General features: G+C 34.8%; 1 protein-coding gene across 3 annotated transcripts in view; it reads right to left on the bottom strand.

The window, feature by feature from the left end:
* ANKS1B (ankyrin repeat and sterile alpha motif domain containing 1B) overlaps positions 1–25,024 on the bottom strand; it is a 1,301,363-nt gene that overhangs the window by 741,983 nt on the left and 534,356 nt on the right. For all 3 annotated transcript variants that reach the window (XM_011934483.1, XM_011934476.1, XM_011934469.1), the window contains exon 11: positions 12,745–12,881. In XM_011934483.1, coding sequence (XP_011789873.1) covers positions 12,745–12,881 — 137 coding nt within the window. The remainder of the gene's footprint in view (positions 1–12,744; positions 12,882–25,024) is intronic.

The raw sequence follows: 25,024 nt of genomic DNA on the forward strand, positions 1-25,024 counted from the left end.
GCAGCACACCAACATGGCACAAGTATACATATGTAACAAACCTGCACATTATGCACATGTACCCTAGAACTTAAAGTATAATAATAATTAAAAAAGGGGGCAGCAACGTAAGTGCCATCAATCAATAAACTGCTAAAAAAAAAAAAAAAAAAACTTGTTCTTCAACATGGCACAATCTAAAGATACTTATTTTTCCTTTCCTCATAGATAAAAATCATAATGGTCTTATCTATCTCACATAGTTTCTCAAAGGATTAAAGTAGACAATGTGTAGATACCACTCTGTAACATAATAAATAAACGGCATATTTATTGCTGAGTTTCAGTGTTCCCTTTCTCAACAGTGTGAATTTGGGCAAGATGAGTGCAAAATCAAACCAGAATGGAATTGTTAGGGTCAGCTATAAAGAGGCCTATGAAATGCTCTAGATCATGTTTTTCAAATTAAGTTCTGTGCATCACTAGTTGCGAAATATATTGATGGGTTTACAGGGGTGGTAGCAAAAGAAGGCTCTGAAAAATCATTCAGTGAAGAAATTGTTTAACCCTGTATTTCCCCAATATATTTGACCATGGAAACTTTTTATATAAGAACCTCACTTACAGAGTGAGAAATTCATAGATATTAGGACATTCTGATTAAGAGGAGGGTGGCAGAATATCTGGTTAGGACTTCCTGATTACTAGAATGCCCTATGTAAATCAGCACAACATTTAAGTAAAAAGATTCTAAATGCCTTGCTTATCCTATCCTTCTCCCTGGACTATATATCTGCCCACTATGATATGGATATGGCTTAGTTTGTCCCCACTGAAATTCAGATTGAAATTTGATTCCCAATGTGGCAGTGTTGGCAGGTGGGGCCTCGTAGAGGGTGTTTGGGTCATGAGGACAGATCCCTCATGGATGGCTCGGTTCTGTTCTAGCAATACTGACAGTTCCAAGTCTGCCAAGACTGGATTAATTCTCATGGGCATGGATTAATTCCCATAAGAGGTAGTTGTTATAAAGCCAGATACCACTGGAGTTTTGCCTCTTCACATGTGCTCACTTTTCCTTTGACCTTCTGCCATGTTGTGATGCATCAACAGCAGCGGGGCTGATGTCAACACGATGCTTTTTGTACTTTCCAGCCTGCAGAAGTGTGAGTTAAAGAAGCCTCTCTTCTTAGTTCATTTTATGTTCCATATAACGGAACTCCCAACCTCAGGTGTTCCATTACAGCGACACAAAATCAACTAAGACTTCACCGATCTAGCACCTATTCAAACATAAAGGTCAATTTGAGCATTTCCTCTCTGGAATAGTCTTCACTGCCCTTTCCCCAACTATTCTTAATTAATTCAGGTGGTACTTATTGACAGCCAATTGTGAACCAGGTACTGTTCTAAGTGCTGAAATTGAGCACTTTATAAACAAGGAAGGAAGGAGGGAGAAAAAGAGGGGGATGAAAGGAAGGAAGGTAGGAAGAAATAAATGAAAGAAGTTCTTATTCTCATGGAATATCCATTCCAGGTGGGAAAAAAGACACTGAACAAATCAACACATAATGTTAGTTCAGGAGTGAAAATTGTTATAAAGGAAAATAGCATAACAGAGACAGAAAATACAGTGGTAGCTACTTTATATTCAATGGTCAAAAAGGGCATCTCTCATAAGGTAGAAAGGATGATAATTAGCAGTGTTAAGTCTCTGGGAGAAGGGTGTTCCAGACAATTCAATGATAAGTACAAAGAACCTAAGGCACGAGCTGTTTGGCTAATCTAAGGTAATGTTGGGAAGATGACATGGCTAGTGTAAATTAAACAATGTGGAGAATGGTAGGAGATGGGTTAAGAGGTTTTAGAGAGTCAGATTATATTGGATGTCATGCATCTTTACTTTCAGTGAGATGAGAAGACATTGGAAGGTTGAGCAGGTGAATAACGTGAATATGTGGCCACATTACAAAAGGACAAGAGCACAATAATCAATGCCAGTAACAAGATATGAAGCTTTTTCAAAGGTCTAGGTCAGAGATGTTAATGGCTCATACAATAGTGATAGATGACAGATGGTAAGATTCAAGATATATTTTTAAAGAAAAGTTAGAGGACTGATTTTTGAACTTTTTGGTCTCAAGATCCCTTGATGCCCTTAAAAATTAATAACACTAAAGATTTTTCGTTCATGCAAGTCATATCTGTTAATATTTATATAAAAACTAAAATTAAAAATTCTTTAAGCATAAGAATACACAAGTGTGCATTCCATTAGCCATCAGAGGTATGATATCATCACTTACCATATAGCTTCTGGAAAACTCCATTTAGAACTCATGTACAAATAAAAGCAGAACAAGGCAAAATGTCTTTGTATTATTATGAAAATATGTTTGACCTCACAGACCTTTTGAAAAGGTTTTGAAGCCTGCTAAGAGGTCCTGAACCACACATTGAGAACTGCTGGCCTAGAGGATTTTTTTGATGGAGTGGATGTGAGGTGAGAGAGAAAGAAAGAAATCAAGGATGGGGTCAAGTTTTTAAGCCTGAGCTGCTATTAACTGAAATGCAAACTGCAGTGCTATACAGGTTAAGTTTAAGACATCCCATTGACATTTAGAGTAGCCTGCTGGATAAGAGCCTGGAGTTCAGGGGAGTGGGCAGGCCTGGAGATATAAATTTAGGAGTAATCAGCACATAAACAGCATTGAAAGCTCTGGAACTGGATGAGAACACATAGACTAAGAAGAGGTCTGAAGATGATCCTTGGGGCATTGGATCAATGAACTCCATCAGTGAAATTCCAAAAGTTCTCTATTTAGAGAACAGTCTCCTTTGGTTGGTTCAAAGTTCTTTTAGGATAGAATCCATATTTTAGTTATTTTCATATTCAAATCACCGCTTAAGATGCCCAGAATATGGTAGGCACTCGACTGTGTTTATTGAATGAATGAATGAATGAATGAATAAATAAATAAAGTAATGATGTCCCTTGTGGTACTTTCACAGCTAAATTCCAGAATTTTAGAACAGGCAAGATTGGGAAGTTGGAATGATTAGGTTCAGATTCATATAGTAGATATACTATTCATTGTATAGTCAAAAAGATTTCCTCGAACTTAGAGGAAGATGTAATTGACTGCACCCTGTGCAGTGAATAACAAGTGACCTAAAGGCAAGGATAGACTATATTTCAAATTCTAGTCTGCCATTTAAGATATTTAAAGCAATATTGCCAACTCTACTTTCTGATCATTTTATTTTGCAAGTAAATTTTTCCCAGAATATTTTTTCTATCTATGCATTCTTTTATTTAATTACACAATAAATTTAACCAGCTTTACAGACCAATACATATATATCTACAAAGGATGTATTTCATTTTTGATGAATATACTATGGCTTATTTAACAAGTTATCCTTACTAATAGGCATTAAGATTTCCAATAAATATTTCTACAATGAACATCCTTGAGCATATTTTTATTTATTACCATTTTAATAGCCACATTTATTTTCACTATTCTCATAGTACATCTGTTCTTAGTCACTCATGTGACTTGAAAATACTTTTATATTAAATGTCTACTTAATTAACATTTCCTTGTCTTTATAATGATTCATCTGCATCTTTTCCAAAACTTCAAGTTAATGTCTAAACTCAATTTTCTTTTGTTTCTCTTCTTCTATTTTTATTTTAGGTGCCAGGAGTACATGTGCATCTATGCTTTCTCATTTAGGCTGTCTAGACATGCTTTAGGGGAAAAAGCTGAGCCAAACAATGACACCCACTGAGAATTTTATGCATGTGGAAGAAAAATCCCTGAATAACACAAAAGGAAAACACAATATTAATACAGTCTTGCTATTAATGGCAATGTGGCACAAAATATAAAAAATTACATTTCATGTTCAGGAAAAAAAGACAAAAAATTTTTTTACATGCAGGAAGTGCCAAATAACAAAAATTCTCCATATTCCTGTAAAATAAACTCACCTGTAATTTCATCAAATGAATAGAAATGAGGATGAATAATATTCCACTGGCATATAATTGGTATGACCACTATACGGATTGATGGTGATTTTAATCATCAATGGAAGATACAATTTATAGTGGTTGTTTTCTGGATTCTGGCTTTTCCCTCCCCTGCATTAGGTCAGCCTGACCCTGTACTGTGCCATTTATCCGCACTGACTCCTCCCATATCCCAAATTTCAGGAGTTTATACTTCCTGTGGCTCACTTAAGCAGAGGCATCTAAAGAATGAGATGCTTGAAGGCGAATATCACCCCATATGTAGCCAACATCATCTTAAGTAGGTTCCAATGATTTAGGGAACTTTAAAAGGTTCCCAAATACATTTTTTAAAAGCCACAGTTGCCGTGATCAGAGCTACTTGTGGATGAGACAGAGAGTTAGAACATTACTTCTCAAAGGTCTTATTTCAATTGTAGGTAAACATGATCTAATCACCATTATAATAACAAGTTGGGCCATTGCAGGGCTTTACAACGTACACAGTACCATGGCACCTTTTATCTGGTTTGAGTCTGCAAAATTTTGTACATAATTCCAGTAGACCACCCATAGCCTACCAAGAATACCAGGTTAAAAATACTTGCCCTCAGATAGACTGATTTAATTGGTCAGGGGTAGAACTCAGGCATTTTTTTAAAAAGCTTCCCAGGAAATTCATATTTGTCCAGAACAACTTCGGCAATTCATATTTGTCAACGTTGACTGTTGGGTCCTGTTGACTTCCTTCTCATATTTTTCCTTTCCAAATTGCTCTTTGTTTTACCTAATATTATTTTCTATTATAACTATCTTTCTGTTTTTAGCCTTCTCTTCTCACTCAGCTTTTGTCGCAAGTCTGGAAATTACTGAATACAGTCTTCTTTGGCTCTTTCCTTCAGGCTACATATTTTGGCTATCTATGTTTCTGTTCTGCCTCCTTTTTCAAAACTATTATTCTCTCCTGAAGCTTCACTCTTCTAGAATATCAATATTCCACCTCGATTATTTTCTACCTAATGAGCTAATTAGCGTAATGGAAAAACTACTGGAGTTAGGAAATCAGAGATCTTCCAGTAAGTCAGTGGCTGTATAATACTGAGAACATTATTCAAACTCTCTAAGCCTCAGGCTCAATCAGTAAAATAAGGAAAAATATACCTACCTGATAGAATTTTTATGAGAAAAAAAGAAATACATACTCAATCATGGGAATAAATGGCTCAATATTCAATAATAAAAATATTTTTAAAGATTATCTCCTTGAAGTTATTTTTATTCCTTATCTATTTTTTGTTGCAACCCAATACAATATTCTGCACTCTTTCCAAGTTATATGCCTCTGTTTTTTACATACCCACTCTCATTTCTAATTTTAAAATTTAGAATATATACTCTATAACCCCACAGTGCTCAGAAAAATGTTATTCTGGATTTGGCAATAATTTTTTGTAACCCCAGTTCTAAACTCTTAATAATGGCAGGGAGAGGTGCTATGGCTTATTATTAAACTGCTTTATTGTTAGCTCATTAATCATATACAGGTCCAGAAAAATATTCAAAATGTTTCTTTCTTTCAGGTTGAGTAGGCACCTGATCTCAACACGGTCCAGTATGAGTAGGCATTCAGAAATGACTCATCTTTCCTCCAATCATCTCCTTTAGTGTCTTTGACCTTTCTCTTCATTTTCTTTACCTCTACGGCCTCTTTGCTCCTTTTTGCTATGGTCCCTCCTTAGCTGCAAAATAATGCAGCCTGGTGTTATTTCATTCTGTTGAATTCCATTTAGGATGAGGTTTTGGGCTAGTGGTGAGGTTTGGATGGTACTAGGAACATCTAAAGCCAATCGGAGTGTCTTTTCCAGCTGCTATTAACAAATACCATAAAGTTATGGGGTCTCTCACAGTTCTGGAGGTTGAGAAGTCCAAGATCAGGTTTCCAGCTTGGTTGGATCCTGGTGAAGGTCCTCTTTCAGACTGCAGATTGCTGAGTTCTTGCTGTGTCCTCATGTGTTGCAAGGGTGAACAAGCTCCTATGGGCCTCCTTTAAAAGTGAACTAATCCCGTTTATGAGAGCTCTGACATCTGACCTAATCCTCTCCTAAAGGCCCCACTTTTTAATACTATCACATTGAGGATTTGAATTCAACATAGAAATTTGGGGGAAATACAAATATTCAGATGATAGAACAGAATTTCAAATTTTCCAGATTGACTTCTTCTTAGGATATCCTTATGCTCATTATGCTAAAAATCTCTGTTCAATATTGAGCCCATTTAGATGACTTATCTGTGGTATTGTGCCAAAATAGCCTCTTTTTCTGCCCGTGGTCACTTCTCAAGAGCCCCCTTCTATTTTAGACTTGATTTCTATCATGCAACAGTGAAAGGAGTGTATAAACCCATCTAGCTACAACCATCACCAAGAGCACAGACCAAGAATTCAGTGTTCTGTCAACTGCTGATGTTAGTTTGTTTGAACTTTGGAACTAACTGGATTTATATATACCTCCTAAGAAAATATTTAACAGTTCAGTCCCTATCACACATGTCTCTTCAGTCAACTTTTAGGCTCTTTCTCATTCTCTACAACCAGAAACTGTTTCTCCACCTCTGCTCATCCTTTAACATGCTGTCATACTGCCTTATTTCCTTTTACCATCAAACTATTGAAAAGATTAGTATACAATCAGGATATCTTTCCCCACTCTTCAATTTCTTTCATCTTAAGGTTCTACATTCTTCACTTGAAGGAAATTGCATCCTTGAAGGTCTCTGCCCTCATAATTGTCAAATAAACTGAAATTTTTGTCTCTCTTCTCCTACTTTCCTGGAGGTTTTGACAATGTTGACCAATCACTTTAAAAATTTTTTACTTTATGTCCACAGTAACAGTTGTCTTTCTTCTTTTATTTTTCTCAATGATTCTCTCTTTTGCTAAAGACTTATTTCTAAAGTACATGTGAAGAAATGACTTAAATTCCCAGTTCTCAACTTCCTCACCTATAAAATGAAAATACCCATTCCAAAAACAATCATGAACATTAAATTATATCAGGTACTCCAAAAACATAATTATCCTCCTTTAGTGTAAACATTTATCAGAATTCTGTCTCTGGTACTATCTCTCTTCATCATCAAATTTTATGAACTAGAATAAAATCTTTACCTTAATCCCTCACCTCTCTCCAGAGCCCCATATCAATATTTCCAATTTATATATCATGCTTCATGTTCAGTAAGTCTACAAAACCAAATTTATGATGTCATCTTCTCCTTCATCCAAATAAACATCTGTTCAAGTCTTTCTTATCTTTATTAGTAGCATTCCAAAATCCCAGTCAACAAAGCCCAAATCATTAGTCATCTTTGGCTCCCTTAGATCTAATCCATCTATCTACGACTAATGCTATATCCAAAGTGTCTCTTGCACCAAAGACTATATAAAATGTATAAAACATTATAGCCAAGTGTTATTTATATTAACATGCAAAATAAAACAATGTAATCTGCCATATCAACAGAACCAAGAATACATGCAATAAACTAATAGCCTATATTGTAGTTAACGTTGAAACATTGTAACATTGTCTGCTTTCTCCAAAGATAGGGAACAAGGCAATAATTTTTGGTTTTACCACTTCATTGCATCATTTTACTATAGTCACAGCAATAAGAAAAAGACATAAAAGGTACAAATATTAGAAAAAAGTCAAACTATCATTATTCTAAGATGACACAAAAAATCTCATGGAAGTTATTTTTTAATAAAGCAAAAAACCACTCTAGCACTTAAATAAAATTAAAATGGTAAGATAAAACTCAACTGCATTTCTATATGCCAATGACAAACAATTAAAATATGAAAGCAATAAATAATACTAAATTATTAAATCAACAAATAACAATTTTTTTTCCATGTTGCGAAAATTAAATCTTGTCCCCTACCTCACACCATACACAAAACAATCTGAGATGGATTATCGACCTAAATATAAAAACCAGAACAAGAAAACTTCTAGAAAAAAGTGGGAGCATATATTCACAACCTGGGACAAGTCACAAAAACACTAACCATAAAAGAATAAAATGATAAATCTGACATAAAAATTAAAATATTCTCCTCATCGAAAGCCACTTGAGAAATGTTTAGGCAAATCACCGAGTGGGGGAAATATTTAGAGTGCATACACCTGACAAAGGACCCATATCTTGTGGGGCTACAGAAGAATTTATAAAGAATTACTACAAATAAACAATTACAAAGTTGAATACCCCTAAAAAAAGAGGTGTGCATATACTTCACAAAAGAAGATATAAAAATTGGCAATAACCACAGAAAAAGGTACTCATCATCATTAGTCACCAGAAAAAATGCAAATTAAAACCATAATGAGAAATCATTTCACACCCAGAAGAATGGCTAAAATAAAAAAGTTTAAAAGGCAAGAATATGGAGAAATGAAAATTCTCACACATTGCTATTGGTGACTAAAAATGGAACAACTTTTTTGGAAAGCTGTTGGGAAGCTTTTTATAAAGTTAGCTATTCATCTACCACGTGACCCAACAATACCATTTTCATTTATCTATATGAAAACATATGTTTACAAAAAAGACTTATATATGTATATTCATAGCATATTCATGCATAATGGTAAACAACAGGAAACAATGCAAGGATCAATCAACAGGAGAATTAATGAATAAATTATAGTATATTAATCCAATGGTAAACCACTCATCAGGAAAGAAACAACATGGATTAATTTCAAAACCATTATGTTGAGTGAAAGAAATCCAAACAGTGATATGCACACAGAAAACATACTCACTGTAGGATTACATTTATATAAAGTCCAAGAATAGCCAATCCTAATATATGATGATAAAAATCTGGACATTCTTGCCTCCGAGGCAGGAAGGAGGGCAACTAATTTGAAAGGGGCATGAGGAAACTTTCTGGGGTGATGGCAATGCTTTATATTTTGTTTTGAGTGGTGTTATACCTATGTAAATAATCAAAGTTCATTAAGCTACATACTTAAGATCTGTGTATTTGATTCTTCAATTGTGAAAAAAAGATGCTTCACCAGAGAATATTTAAAAACAAGTAACATATAACTATTCAGTAAAAAGAAGATAACTGGAATGTCAATAGACCTACCTAATATATATTTCAAAGATTTTTTTTAAAGTATTTAAGTATAAGTAAGTAGAAAAATTCAGCCTTTTGGGTTAATATACTGGAGAGAAACAAAGAGAAAAGAGTAACATATAACCATTTCAGTCACTCTGAATTTAAAATAGACTGTTCACAATCTAGAGGATTTTAAGACGTGAAATAACTGAAAGAAACAAAGGTGAAAAAGATCAAACACAGGATGCAGAACTAACAGCTGTGACTTAGTTAATACATATGCTGAATAAAAACAAACTAAACAAAGCACTGGGAAGCCAGCAGCTTCCAAGTGATTAACTAAGCAGAAACACATGCAATGTGTTATCAGCCCTATCTCATATTGAAAGCAAGGACTCCTTGGTTACAATGGATGCTCTTCTTTCACAGGTAGAGTTACAAGAAAATAAACCAGATAAAGGTATACAAGAGGCAAAGGAAAAGGAACCTAAATTCGCTACATCTAAGCAGTATCTATTTTCAGTGAATGAGACGAAAGTTCTACCTTTACCTCGCCTACTCAATATCATTCTTTCCACAATAAAAGACTGAACACATCAGCTAATGGTCAAAGAATTGTAAAATCATGAATAAGGGTCACATTTATATTTTTGTTTTCAAAGTTCAACACAAGTTCTAAAAGTGAAATTATCATTTCAACCATATTATTAATTTTTAATAAATTTTTTTAAAAGGTCTTGAATATCCATAAATCAATCTAACTTCACACTTTTTGCATTTCCAGATAGAAAGCCAGAATTAGGCTGGGTGCAGTGGCTCATGCCTGTAATCCCAGCACTTTGGGAGGCTGAGGTGGGTGGATTATGAGGTCAGGAAATTGAGACTATCCTGACTAACACAGTGAAACTCCGTCTCTACTAAAAATACAAAAAAATTGGTCAGGCATGGTGGTGGGTGCCTGTAGTGCCAGCTATTTGAGAGGCTGAGGCAGGAGAATGGTGTGAACCCGGGAGGCGGAGTTTGTAGTGAGCCGAGATCACGGCACTGCACTCCAGTCTGGGTGACAGAGCAACACTCTGTCTCAGAAAAAAAAAAAAAAAAAAAAGGCAGAATTAACAAATATGTTAGAGTATTAAACCTGTGATTAAAATATAGGCTTTTATATAAGCTCACCAATAATTATCTTTTCTTTGGAACAGTCACTCTCAACCATTTTCCATCCCTGACACACCTATGATTTGTCAGAACACGGCAGGAGTCTCCTATTCTATCCATCCATCCACCCTCCATGCACATCCTCTAGTCTCCAAATCCTTTCCTGAAACCTCATGTCCTACCTGAATACTCTCTCATAAGTATTTCCATGTGAATATTCTACTCCTTCCTTTCTACAATGAATGAGGAGGCCCTGAAGGTCATAACTCATATGGAGAAATAAGTCATGCACCAATGTCTCCAGAGTGGAAGAAAGAGTAGCCTAATTGAGGTTATATTCTTTCTGCAATTATATATAGAGAAAGAAAATACATAGATATATAGCTGTTATTGTTCTATTATATAAACATAGGCTGCATTGGTTCTAATTTAAATACCATCATCCTGAGTTACTTAACTTTCTCACTTATTTGTTTTTCTCCTTAAAGCATTGTTACAACATTTGAGAAAGGTGGAGTCAGTTAATAAGACACGCATTTAAGTATTGACAGTACCAATGAATTGGGTCAAGATGGAATTTCTGGCTTGAATTCTACCTCTAGATTTCTTCAAAGATTACCAGGTAAACCTAAACTCAATTAAAATATGTAGAGAATGATTTATGAAATAATGCCTCAGTTATTCAGATAATGGATCTATAGAAGAGAATCTGTTTTTCACTCATTGAATGACCAAGTGCATTTACATTAGAGAATTTACATTGGTATAAAAACAAATACATTTAGTAATGAATTTTATTAACATATATAGGACAATGTCTTACCTAAATAGCTTGAAAATGTTAGAAATGCACTAGAAACACAATAACCCCAGAAAAATCTTCATATAAGAGAACCAATGCCAACAAACATGACAGATAGCATCTAAATCTGGGTTTAGTGAGGTTTATCTTGAAGCAAATAGACCCGATCAAATTTCCTTGAAAAACAGGACTTTTTGTAATGAGATGAAGGTGTCACTATGTTACCCAGACTGGTATAGAACTCTTGGGCTCAAGTGATTCTCTGCCTCAGCCTCCCGAGTAGTTAGGAATACAAGCGTGTGCCACTATGCCTAGCAGAAGAGGACATTTTTGAAAACAATTTTCTCCTCCACATATTGAGGCACTGTGTCAAATGTTACCTGTGCCTAAATGCCCCTGAAAGTGCATATTCCATACTCCTAAAGATGTGTCAAATTATACAAACTCATGAGGATTTTTTTAACCTCTGAGCAGGACTGGAAGAGGCAAATATACTAAAGTAAAAAAAAAAAAAAAAGAAACTCCAAATCAGTTGGACGACGTAGCCCCTTTGGAGTGCCAATGACCTTATCTATAACACTGAAACACAAATTGCACTTGAATTGATGAAGGATATAGGAAACAATTTATATTAAAGTGTTCTATAAACTGCAGTGGATATCCAAAATTTAAGTGCCATTTTATTAATGAGGATGAAGATTATAATAAAAATGATATAAAATAACTTATGTTAAAGAAGGAAAAATATTAAACTAATCATTTTCATTTAGACCTAAATAGTCTTAAAAAACATATTTGCCCTATCATTTGGCTCAAAGGATTTATTCATACTCTATATCTAAGTAGATGATGAATGGTATTGATTGAATCCAAAGTCCCCCTGTCTTGGATTTTATGAGGCCCATTCACAATGAGCCAGGTTGAGAACACCACCAATTTCATGTTCTGGGTCCATCTGTTGGCAAAAATATAATGCAAACAGCTTTATAAGTGCTATTTTCAATGAAATATCACAGAACAGCTTGTCCCAATGATATTTCTAAAGCTTGCCTGCAAACCGCCTACTAGAAAATCCAACTGAAAGAGAAGGGAGAAAAGAGAGAAATCCATACAGGAAAGTGACAGGAATGGAAAAAAGAACAAAGGATAAAGAGAGACTAGCTACTGGAGGAAAACAAAGAGCAATGTTAAACGCAGACAATATTCACTGAAACTAAAAAGAGAAGATAGAGAAATATAAAAATCACTGGAGTCAGAATACAGAGAAATAATCACAAACCATGTAGCATTGTCCAGAAGAATGAAGACAAAAAGATCAGGAAACACCAGAAAATATGTAACAGCTCAATAATTGGAGCATAATTATTAAAATGTTATGAAAGAAAAATGATGTAAAATAGCTATTTTTCTAAGTCTCACTGCTTCATGCAATAGGCACAATTCATTTTTCCAAAAACTAATGCAGATTTCAGTGTTTATCACCAACTTCAAAGGAAGCGAACATCCTCTTCTAACTCCCTTCTTTTAATTTAGAAGTCTATTGACATACCACATAAAATAGTCCAAGCTTGCAATATAAGTGATGTACATGCATTGATTCAAATCAAAACACATTAGAGGGAAAATAACATCATTCTGGGCACTTACCTGGGGTCGAATGACTCTTACAATATTTTTGAGGGCAGTATCAGGGGATGGAGGTGAACAATCAGGTGTTGGGCCTGTTGAGCTGTTTCTATGGTTACTAGTTCCTGGAGTAGTAATTGCTACCTCAGATGCATTATCTGTGAATAAAAATAGAACTGCCATGAACCTAATCACTTAGTTTACCTTTTAAGACTTGAAATTAATTTTCTGAACATAAATTGAGATTTCAACTTTTAAAACTGGTATCAATTACAAGATCATAATGAGGAATATGCTCAGTGGTATATTTTAAAGATAATGTTTATTGAATGCTTTGTTTCCTTCTAAAATGGTAACTATCACCCCCTGGAATGTTGTTCTGAGACAAGAGTATGAATTATTCAATTCATAATGATAGATTATCCGGCATAGCTCTTAAGACTGCTACTACTATATGAATAACTAAAACCTTACTTTAACTAAAAAGAATATAATTTTATGATATGATTGGGCTAAAGATTTCCCAATAATCTTGTAAATGAGTATTAATAGTTATTAAAGTCAGAGTTTTATATCTCCTTGATGCATAAAACCCAAAGCCAAGCCTCCTCAAATGACATGTCCTAGAAATCCCACAAACTATAGAAAAGCATCCTAGCGAATGAAGCTTGATGAAAAACTGAAATTTATGCAAAATGGTTTTATGATGTAGATAAATATAAAATTATCACCCCTAGATAAGTATAGCATCCTATGTGGTCAAAGCTACATGAATAAAATTTCAGAATCTAAATTAATCTTCTCTTACGTTCATTATTTAGGAGGGAGGGAATAAAGGAAATATGACTTGAAAATCAACAACATGTATAACATTTTCTTCTTAAATTAATATTAAAGCAAAATAACATCAAAGACACCATTTTAGAATGTTTAAAAAGGATGAAAATTATTCTATAAATAACTTCTGGTAGCACCTAGAAAAGTTATTTTATTTTAACAACAATTTGGCAAACTTCAATAGCTTTTTATGAAAACTGCTACAAGCTCAAATCTGCAAAAAAGAAAAAAAATTTACTTCTCTATTGTTTTTAATTAGTTCGCAATAATTTTCTTTCCTAGACAGTTAGCTGAACTGATTGCAAAAGAGACTGAGACTGAATTTTTTATAGACCAGAAGTTTCTCTGTTCCTGATTGCTGTCTACAATCCCCAGTGACATACAGGAATTTATCAAGGCATCTTTTCCTCATAAAACACAAAGGGATGAATTATCATACAACTCTACCTACCATATAAAAATATAATTCACTGAGGAATACAGACAAAGACCCATAAAACAAAAAATTCAAGTATGACATATAGAATTACTTGGATGACTCATAAAATAAATCTTAAATGTGTCCAGAGCACACTCTTCTAAGATTTAATAGAAAAGGTGGGATTTGAATTGGCATCATGGAAGAGATGGGGTGGTCTTCTGAGAGATGCTCTGATTCTCTCCAATCTATCCCTTCCTTCTTTCATTCATCTAAAAACCACACATGTAAAAACACTTATTTGGGGCAACTATGAGTCACACATTATGTTATGTTCTAAAGATTAACTAGGAAGAATCTCTGGCCAGGGACTGGAGGGAGGTAGGGATGAACAGGCTAAGCACTGAGGATTTTCAGGGCAGTAAAACTATTCTATGTAATGGTATAATAGTGGGAATACATCATCATTACATATTTGTCCAACTCATGGAATACATAAATCAAGAATGAACCTATATAAACTATAAACTTTGGGTGATAATGATGTGTCCATGTAGGTTCATCAATTATAACAAAGGTATCGCTTTTGTGCAGAATGTTGATAGTAGAGGAAGCTTTGTGTATGGAAATATATGAACTTTGTAATTTCTGCTCAATTTTGCTGTGAATCTAAGAAGTTCTAAAAATAAAATCTCTGAATTTTTTTCAAAAGAATCCCTGCCCTTAAGAAGTATACTGCTGGGTTTTTTTCCTTTTATTTTTTCAGACAGGGTCTCACTACCGTTACCCGGGCTGGACTGCAGTAGCATGAACACAGCTCACTACAGCCTCAACTTCCCAGGCTCAAATAATCTTCCCACCTCAGCCTCCTGAGTAGCTGGGACTACAGGTGCACATTACTACAACTGGCTAATTTTTTGCATTTTTAGCAGGAGTGGGGTTTCGCCATATTGCCCAGGCTGGTCTTGAACTCCTGAGCTCTAGTGATCCACCCACCTTAACCTCCTAGAGTGCTGGGATTATAGCCATGAACCACTGCAACCAGCCCAGAAGTGTACTCTTAAATGTGGCATCAAACATGTAAACAAATTAAAATGCAATATAACTTGAGAATTTATAACAGATAAAGGAAGCATGATAAAAAAATAAAACAAGGTGGGGTGGGGGAGCAATCAGACTATGACTTGGACAGAAGATAGCTGTGAAAGGCTTCAGTTTTCAGGCAAGAAAGCTGGGACAAAACATAAGATATTAGGGCATGAAGGTAGGAAGAGCACAGTTGAAGCTGTTATTTCATATTACAAAAAAAACTGGAGATAAGTTTGAATGAGTTAAAGGAAGTTTTATTAGAATATAAGTATGCTTAATTCTGTAGGCAATGAGAAATACTGAAGACTGAGCAGGGAGTGACATAATAATAGTAATAGATAATTTTTATTGAGCATTTATTATGTGCAGACAGTCATGTTAAATTCTTTTACTTATTGAATCTCATTTAATACCCAAATTAACTTACAAAATACGTTCTACTATCACCATCCCTATTTTACAGAGAAATTCATCTCAAAGTTATATTGTCAGTTACCGGCAGAAAAGGATTCAAATTTCAGATTGATGCCATGTTACCCTTCTGCTGGTTAGCATGTCATAGTAGGTATGCAAAAGATATGCATAGGTATGATTGAGTTCATAGAAACACTGCCTGAATCAGACTGGCATAGTTAAGGTAAAAGCACACTCTACTTCAAAATATAGTTGAACCAACTTCCAGAAACTTAAAAAGTAGAACATAAACACTATGAAACATAAACAATAAAAACAAAAAATGTCAACCATAAAAACATCTTTAGGGTATGCCTTTGAGTACTATATAGCATAATATTTAATATTTGGAAGGAGGAAGATATGTTAAGACTAGAGACCCAAGCTAGAGGTCATGATGTTAGCATTTTGGAGTTGATGATAAGTGATTAGATTCTGGACATGTGTTGAAATGTCCAGAATTGTTGAAATAGACCAAGAATTTTTTTGATGGCTCCTGAATAGACAAAGCAACCTTGAACAAAAAGAACAAAACTGAGTATATTACACTACCTGACTTCAAAATATACTACAAAGCTATAATAATCAAAACAAATTGATGCTGGCATAGAAGCAGACACATCAACCAATGGAAAAGAACAGAAATACCAGAAATAAATACACATATTTCTGGTTGATTTATTTCAAAGGTGCCAACAACACACAATGGGGAAAGGGCAGCCTCTTCAATAAATGGCATTGGGACACTGGACATTCACATGCAGAAGAATAAAATCAGACCTTCATCTCACACTATATACTAAAACTAACTCAAAATGGATTAAAGCTGGGTAAAATGGTACATGCCTGTACTTCCAGCTACTTGAGAAACTGAGGCAGGAAGTTTGCTTGAGCCCAGGAGTTTAATTAAGGCCAGTCTGGGAAACATAGGGAGACCCCTCTCTTAAAAATTTTTTTCTTAATTAATTAAAGACTTAAAGTGTAAAACTGAAGTGGCAAAACTATTAGAAGAAAACACAGAGAAAAACCTCCACAACATTGGTTTGGGCAATGATTTTTGGCTATGACCTCAAAAGCACAGGCAAGAGCAAAAATAGACAAGTGGGATTATGTCAAACTAAAAAGCTCTGCACAGCAAAGGAATCAATGAACAGAGTGAAGAAACAACTTATGAAATAGGAGAAAATATTTGTATACCTCTGATAATGAGTTAACATTCAAAATATATGGAACCCAAACAACTCATAGTGAGAAAACAATAACCTGATTTAAAAATGGGCAAAGGATCTGAATAGACATTTCTCAAAAGAGGACATACAAATGGCCAACAGGTATATGAAAAAATCCCTAACAACACTAATCATCAGAGAAATGCAAATCAAAACTACAATGAGATATCATCTTATCCCAGTGAAAACGGCTTTTATAAAAAAGACAGGCAATAACAGATGCTGGCAAGGGTGTAGAGAAAGGGGAAACTTTGTACACTGTTAATGGGAAGGTAAATTAGTAGAGCCATTAGAGACAATAGTATGGAGTTCCTCAAAAACGAAACATAGAATTACCACATAATCCGGCAATCCCACTGCTGGGTATATATCCAAAGGAAGTGAATCATTATGTAGAAGAGATATCTCCACTCCCATGTTATTGAAGAATTATTCAGTAGCCAAGACAAGGAATTAACTTGTGTCCATTAACAAATGAATGGATAAATGGAAAGAAAATGTAATATATACATACAGTGGAATATTATGCTGCCTTAAAAAGAAGAAAATTCTGTTATAAGTATAGATGAATCTGGAGAACCTTGTAAGTGAAATAAGCCAGGCACAGAAAGACAAATGCCACATGATCTCACTTATATATGGAATATAAACAAAGTCAAACTCATACAAGCAGAGAATAGAATGGTGGTTACCAGGGACTGGGGAGATGTTGGTGAAAGGACACGAAATATCAGTTAGAAGGAATAAGTTCAAGAGGTTTATCATACAATATGGTGACTATAGTTAATAACAATGTACTGTATTCTTTGAAAGAGTAGATCTTAAGTGTTCTCACCAGAAAAAAAAAATGCTAAGTATGTGAGGTAATGCATATGCTAATCAGTTCAATTTAGCTATTCCACAATGTATACATGTTTTAAAACATCTTGTTGTACACAATAAGTATATATAATTTTTATTTGTCTATTTAAAAATAATTAAATTTTTAAAAATTATTGATGTGCTGGATATAGGGAGAGAAAGAGAGAAATCAAGAATAACGCTAAGGCTTCTGGTCTGAGGAACTAAAAGAACAGAGCTACCATCAGCAGAAATGGGACAGACTATAGGAGGAGCATAAATTCTCTACCACATAACTTCCAATATTGCCTCCCCATTCTCTCTTTCTCTCCTTTTGGACTCTATTTAAGTAATGCTAGGCAAAGTTTATTCTTTTAACCATTTATTCTCTCCTTTCATTCTGTTTCTCTGTTGCATTTTTAATAGTTTCTTCTATTTATTTTCTAGTTTATTGGTTCTTTCTTCAGCTGTGTCAAGGCTGCTCTCAAACGATTTTCTTAATTTTAGTAGATTTTTCCATTCTAAAATTTCTATTTGGTTCTTACTCAATCGAGTACATGATGTCACTAGTTTGTATTTTTCAGTTCCTAAAAACATTTTCAAGCTTACTTTTATATTAAAATGGCAAGTACAGTTGGCTTTGGTTTTTTAACCTGATAATTCCAGTATCTAAAGTCTTTATGGGTCCATTTCTGGATTTGTGGTTCTGACTCATGCTATCCTGTTCCACTGTTAGTTTCATCATCAATTCTGTGTTGCTTATTATTCAACTTGTTGTTACAAGATATACATTTAAGAAACTAAGTCTTTGTCTTTTAATAAATGTTAATTTTTAAAAGCATCAGAACTTACATCCTAATATCAAATGTTGAAGTCTGTGAACAACTTACCTGTGTAACACTAGATCATTTATTTAATCTTTCAGGATTTCAATTTTCTTAACTGTAAAACTGCAAATGATTAACTACCATCTTCTAACATTTATGTGTGCAAGATAAAACAAGAGAAAAATAACTTGTATGTTTTCAGGTACATAGTAGGGGTTTTCAATATATGAGTTTCCTTTTCCATTATCAAAAGAAATACCATCAGAATTAAAATAAAATATGGAAGATCAAAGAAACCCAGAGGGAAAACAAGAAAATAAATAGCTATCCTTTTTAGACAACACATCTAGAGTACTTGCATGAGATTTGAAAGCAGCATCTTTTAGCTATTAACACAAATTGGTAGGGACAGAATTTAGTTCCAGAAATAGAAGGTGATCCTTTGAGGAGTTGTATTGATCAAAGTTATCCAGAGAAATAGGACCAATAGGATATATCTCTATCTCTAGCTATCTATCTATCTAGAAAGAGATTTACTATAAGGCATTAGCTCATATGATTAATGGAGACTAAGAAGTCCAAAGATCTGCAGTTTGTAAGCTGGAGGTGCAGGAGAGCCTTTGTGTAGTTCCATTGTAAATCTGAAGGCCTGAGAACCAAGGAAGTTGATGGTGTAAATTCTAATCCAAAGGTTGACAGACTCGAAGTCAAGAGCCAACATTTCAGTCCAAGTCTGAAGGCCTGGAAAAAACAATGTTCCAGTTCAAGAGGTCAGGCAAGAGAAATTCCCCTTTACTTGGCCTTTTTGTTCAATTCAGGTCTTCAATTTATTGAATAAAGCCAACAACAGTAGGGTGAATAATTTTCTCTACTCAGTCTGCCATTTGAATATTAATCTCATCCGAAAACACCTTCACAGATACATCCCAAATAATGTTTAGCCAAATGTGTGGGTCCGTGAAGTTGAACTTATAAAATTAAACACAACAGGAATGATTCATTGCAAGGGCTGGTCTTGTTAACTGCTTTTGCATTAAAAGCCAGAAGAAAATGCTGGGAACTCCCTGCAGACTGTAAGCCAAGAGTTTCTTGAATGTTTTTTTCTGAGTATTTTAATACATAGTATAAGTGAATAATCAAGTACTAAATTATTTAGAAAAGACTAAGTATCTTCATCTTCTGAATCCATGAGCTATACCATTACCCTGCTAATTTGATTTTATACTATCTTGCAGTGTTCATTAACTCTTCCAGACTAGGTAATATTTTTGCATGAAGTCATATTTCTTTCTCCATAGCTCTTAGCTTAATGCAATCCTTTTAAAGTAATAAATGAAATAAAGTAGATCAAGCAAAACCTGTGTCAATGGAAACCAACACAATTGTATTTAATAACATGAAGAAAGCTGGTCTGGCTTTTATAATAAATCCATGATCCTTTCAGAGAAAATCCAAATGAGAAGCGTATTCTAGAAGATATATAAGAGTCTTAAGAAGCTGGTTTATTCCCAAAATATCCTTGATAATATAATTTACAAAAATACCAATTATCCACTGGACTTGGTAAAATAGGAGCCTATGACCAAGACAGTTTTACATGCTTAACCTACATTTCACATATGCAGTTACAAAATATTGCTGATAAAAAGGAAATGAGGCACATAAAACAGCTTAGAGAAAACTGCAAAATATACTTGCAATTTCAGATTGAAATAACAGACCTATCTTCTAGTCAGATTCCCTTACTACATATTAGGTTATTCATTATGAATGTCAGTTTACTTTATAATAACAACCTTTGAAAAAATACTTACAGTTTTTTGATCTTTTAGAAGAAAAATATTCTATGACTATAATTCATGTGCAACATTATAGTCTAGTATTTTAACATCATTACCCAGCATGTGTCAAACAGTTTAAGTATACCAGAGATCTTGATAGATGCTTTTCAGTTGAAAAATAGGACTGAGATTACTTCTGACTGGGAATTTAGGAAAGGTGTCATGAAAGAGGCAAGAGTTATGAAGGTCTCTGACAGATTAGTAAAATTCAGGCAAGAAATGGCTGGGAAGGGCATTCCAAGAGTTGGAAGTAGGTTGAGCAAAATGTAGAGAGATGGGAAAGAGGCGCATTTGTGGAATAAAAATAAAATATAATATTCATGGAGAAAAAGCTAAGAAATGGAGGAGTCATACACAAAGACTTTGGGCTTTGAAATCAGAAAAACCTAAGCTGAAATTCTGGTGTATTTAACTTCAGTTTCATCTTCTGTAAAACAGTGCCTTTCACATAGTGTTATAAAGACAAATGAGGCATGTACAGATACATGTGTGGGTGTGTTTGTATATGTGTGTGTGTTTAATACATTGCCCAACACATAGTAAGTACTCAATAAAATTATCTATTACTATTATTATCAGATATATGAATATAATCATAATAGCAAATAAAGCTAGATAAGTGGCTTGATGCCTTATTATGGAAAATCCTAAGTGTATCACTTGCATCACTAAGTAATCATCAAATATAAGTATTTAATAAATCCTAATCTAACAATTCATGAAGCACAATTTTATTTTTTGTTGTTAAGTCAAGCGTTGACAATTTTTTTGTGTAAAGGGCCAGATGGTAAATATTGTAAGCTCTGTAAGGTTACATGATCTTTGTTGTAACTACTCTACTCTCTTCAGGTAGCAAGAAAGTAGCCACAGAAAATATATAAGCAGATGGATGTGTCTGTATTCCAAGAAAATTTTATTTACAAAAACAAGCAGTAGACAAGATTAAGTTTGTTGGCCATAATTTGTGGATCCCTGTCTTAAGTACTTCCTATGGAAATGTTTTCCCTCTTATGCAGAGACCTAGAAGAATGTTATATTACACATTTTCATTTCCATATTCATATTACATATGAACATTCTCACTGTGTAATTAAAAACTAAGGTTTTCAATATAAAGCCAGAAATTTTTCATGTATACAAAAAATGGCATTATATCTGACACTAGGGCAGTCCTTTGTACACAGCAAGTGTTCAATATATGCTCATTGAATAGATAAATAAATAAGACCAATGAAATCTTTACATTTTAAAGTAACTTTGTTTTAGTGATTGCACATGACTACCACTTCTGGGAGAGACAGTACAAAAATCATGAGTAAAATAGCCGAAGTATCCTGTTTCAGTATTTTCAGTGAGAAAGTGCTCACTATGTACCACTTGAGAAGTTAATGTGTAACAGTAATTTAAGAGAATTAGTTAGTATTCCAAATAATTAACACATTTTACTTTCTCTTAGTGAAGGTTTGTTAAAAATGAACAATTCTCTTAAATATACTGAGTTTGAACTTCCATTACTATCACCAACAATAGTGTTAAATATTCAAGTCGTAATCAGCCAGCAACTTTACCAGATGAAATGTGTGGTAGATAGCCTCTAGGATGGTCCCAATTGAGCCCCACCTCATGGTATTCACACCTTTGTGAAATTTTGTCCCCTAGGGTGTAAGGTGTGAGTTGAACTCCTTGAATTGCTTCTTTTTTTTTTCACCATGCAAGACCTACATTTATTTTTCTTATATTCCAGAGAAAAAAAGCTTGATCTTTCATAACTGTGGAAAGATAGCAGTTTAAAGTGAAATGACAGGCTAATGGAGTCACCTTGAGCTGGGATTCTTCTGCTGGGGACATAGTTATTTAGTTGTAAGAAGTATCTTTTAGTTTAGAGGTAATATATCTCCTAAGTAACTTTTGCTTTCAGCAAACCATAAGAGTGAAAAATAATCCAAAAGGTTTGAAAGCCAAGCAATATGTCAGACTGAATCCTGGAGTTAATTCCTTAGTATCCAGCTCAAAGAAAGATGCCATCATTTCATATCTGAATCATCAGAATAACACCCTCTATTCTTGACCACATTTAACACATGAACACCTTATTCTTTCACTTTTTCTTCTTTTTTTGCTTTAGAACTTTTGAAAATTTTCAAACCTATGGAAAAACTGAAAGAATAGATAGTATAATCGATATTTACATTCTCTTCTGGATCCACTAATTTTTAATATTTAGTACATTCTCTCTCTCTGTCTCTCTCTCCTGCATTATTTAGAATTTAGTTGCAGACTTAATGACACTTCTTCCCTAAGTAGTTCATCATTTGTTTTTAAGAGCTACAGCATTCTCTTTCATAATGACAATACAATTATTATGTTATGAAAATTTATCACTGACAGAATATTGTCATCTAGTACACAGTTCATATTCAAATTTTGCCAGTTGTCTCATTTTTTTTTTAAATAATCTTTTGGGACCACCATTGTACATGTGGTCCTTTGTGTTTTTTTTTTTTTAATTATACTTTAAGTTCTAGGGTACATGTGCATAATGTGCAGGTTTGTTACATATGCATACTTGTGCCATGTTGGTGTGCTGCACCCATCAACTCATCAGCACCCATCAGCTCGTCATTCACATCAGGTATAACCCCATCAAAAAGTAGGCAAAGGATATGAACAGACATTTCTCAAAAGAAGACATGCATACAGGCAACAGACACATGAAAAAATGCTCATCATCACTGGCCATCAGAGAAATGCAAATCAAAACCACAATGAGATACCATCTCACACCAGTTAGAATGGCAATCATTAAAAAGTCAGGAAACAACAGGTGCTGGAGAGGATGTGGAGAAACAGGAACACTTTGACACTGCTGGTGGGATTGTAAACTAGTTCAACCATTATGGAAAACAGTATGGCGATTCCTCAAGGATCTAGAACTAGAAGCACCATATGACCCAGCCATCCCATTACTGGGTATATACCCAAAGGATTATAAATCATGCTGCTATAAAGACACATGCACACGTATGTTCATTGTGGCACTATTCACAATAGCAAAGACTTGGAATCAACCCAAATGTCCATCAGTGACAGACTGGATTAAGCAAATGTGGCACATATACACCATGGAATACTATGCAGCCATAAAAAAGGATGAGTTCTTGTCCTTTGCAGGGACATGGATGAAGCAGGAAACCATCATTCTCAGCAAACTATTACAGGGACAGAAAACCAAACACCACATGTTCTCACTCATAGGTGGGAACCGAACAATGAGATCACTTGGACTCGGGAAGGGGAACATCACACACCGGGGCCTATTATGGGGAGGGGGGAGGGGGGAGGGATTGCACTGGGAGTTATACCTGATGTAAATGACAAGCTGAATTGCTTCTAATAAAGAAGAGATGAGAGCAGGTGCGGTGGCTCACACCTGTAATCCCAGCACTCTGGGAGACCGAGGCGGGTGGATCACAAAGTCAGGAGATCAAGACCATCCTGGCTAACACGGTGAAGCCCCACCTCTACTAAAAATACAAAAAATTAGCAGGGCATGGTGGCAGGTGCCTATAGTCCCAGCTATTCGAGAGTTGAGGCAGGAGAATGGTATGAATCTGGGAGGCGAAGCTTGCAGTGAGCCGAGATTGTGCCACTGCATTCCAGCCTGGGTGACAGAGCGAGACTCCATCTCAAAAAATAAAAATAAAAATAAAAAAATAATAAAAAAAGAAGAGATGTACTTTTGGGGACAGGTTATAAAAAAAGACTGTGGCTTCTTTCTCGTGTGTGTCCTCCTTCTCAGATCACTTGCACTGAGGAAAGCAAGTAACCACATTGTGAACAACCTATGCAAAGGCCTACGTGGCATGGTAAGGAACTGAGGCCCTCATTTCAACAGCCCACCAGAAACTGAACCGTGTTAACAGCCACATGAGTTAGCTTGGAAGCAAATCCTTCAGCCCCAGTCAAGCCTTGAAAAGATTGCAGTTCCAGCCAACAGCTTGCCTACAACCTCCTGGGAAATTCTGAGTCAGAGGCATCCTACTAAGTCTCTCCTAGTTTCCTCACCCTGTAAGATAATTAATGTTTGTTATTTTTGGCCATGAGTAGCAATAGATAACCAATATTGTAAATGTTTGGTTAACGTTTATAACATGGCCAACATATTTGTGCTACAATGGTGCCTAGACTTTCAGTCTTGTTTTGAAGGAGCTGACTACTTAATGGAAAACACAGAAGGGCAAATATAATTACAAAATTGTGTTATTTATGCTACAAATTCAGCAATATGGGAACATAGAAGAATGAGCCACTATCCAAATGAGGGGGCCAGAGCAGAAGGTTAGGTTATGGGCAGAAAGAGCAAGTGAAGGAAAAAATGTAATAGCCTTGAAGAATGAGTGCCATCAAGAACTCAAAGAGGGAGAAGCATTCCAAGCAAAGAAAACAGAATATGCAACAGGGCAGAAGCATGAACGAGCATTATGCCTTTGGGAAACTATAAATAGTTCAGCTTGGCTGAAGCACAGGATATGTGTGGAAAAGTGAATGGAGATGATGTTGGCAAGATAAAGTATTCAGATGAAAGATGGAAAGGTGTATAAAAAGAAAACAAAATTGCCTTTGTAAAAGATTAAATTTTTCTATTTAGGAAAAAAAGTCAGCCACATTGCATTTCTAAAATTACTTTCCTTGAGGCTATGATCAAATGCTACTTTAATCTATAAAAAGAATAGACCACAAGGCTATAGTCACTTTAAAATTCTCTAC

This window comes from Colobus angolensis, unplaced genomic scaffold (assembly GCF_000951035.1).
Source record: "Colobus angolensis palliatus isolate OR3802 unplaced genomic scaffold, Cang.pa_1.0 Scaffold10, whole genome shotgun sequence".
NCBI classification, from domain to species: Eukaryota; Metazoa; Chordata; class Mammalia; order Primates; family Cercopithecidae; genus Colobus; species Colobus angolensis.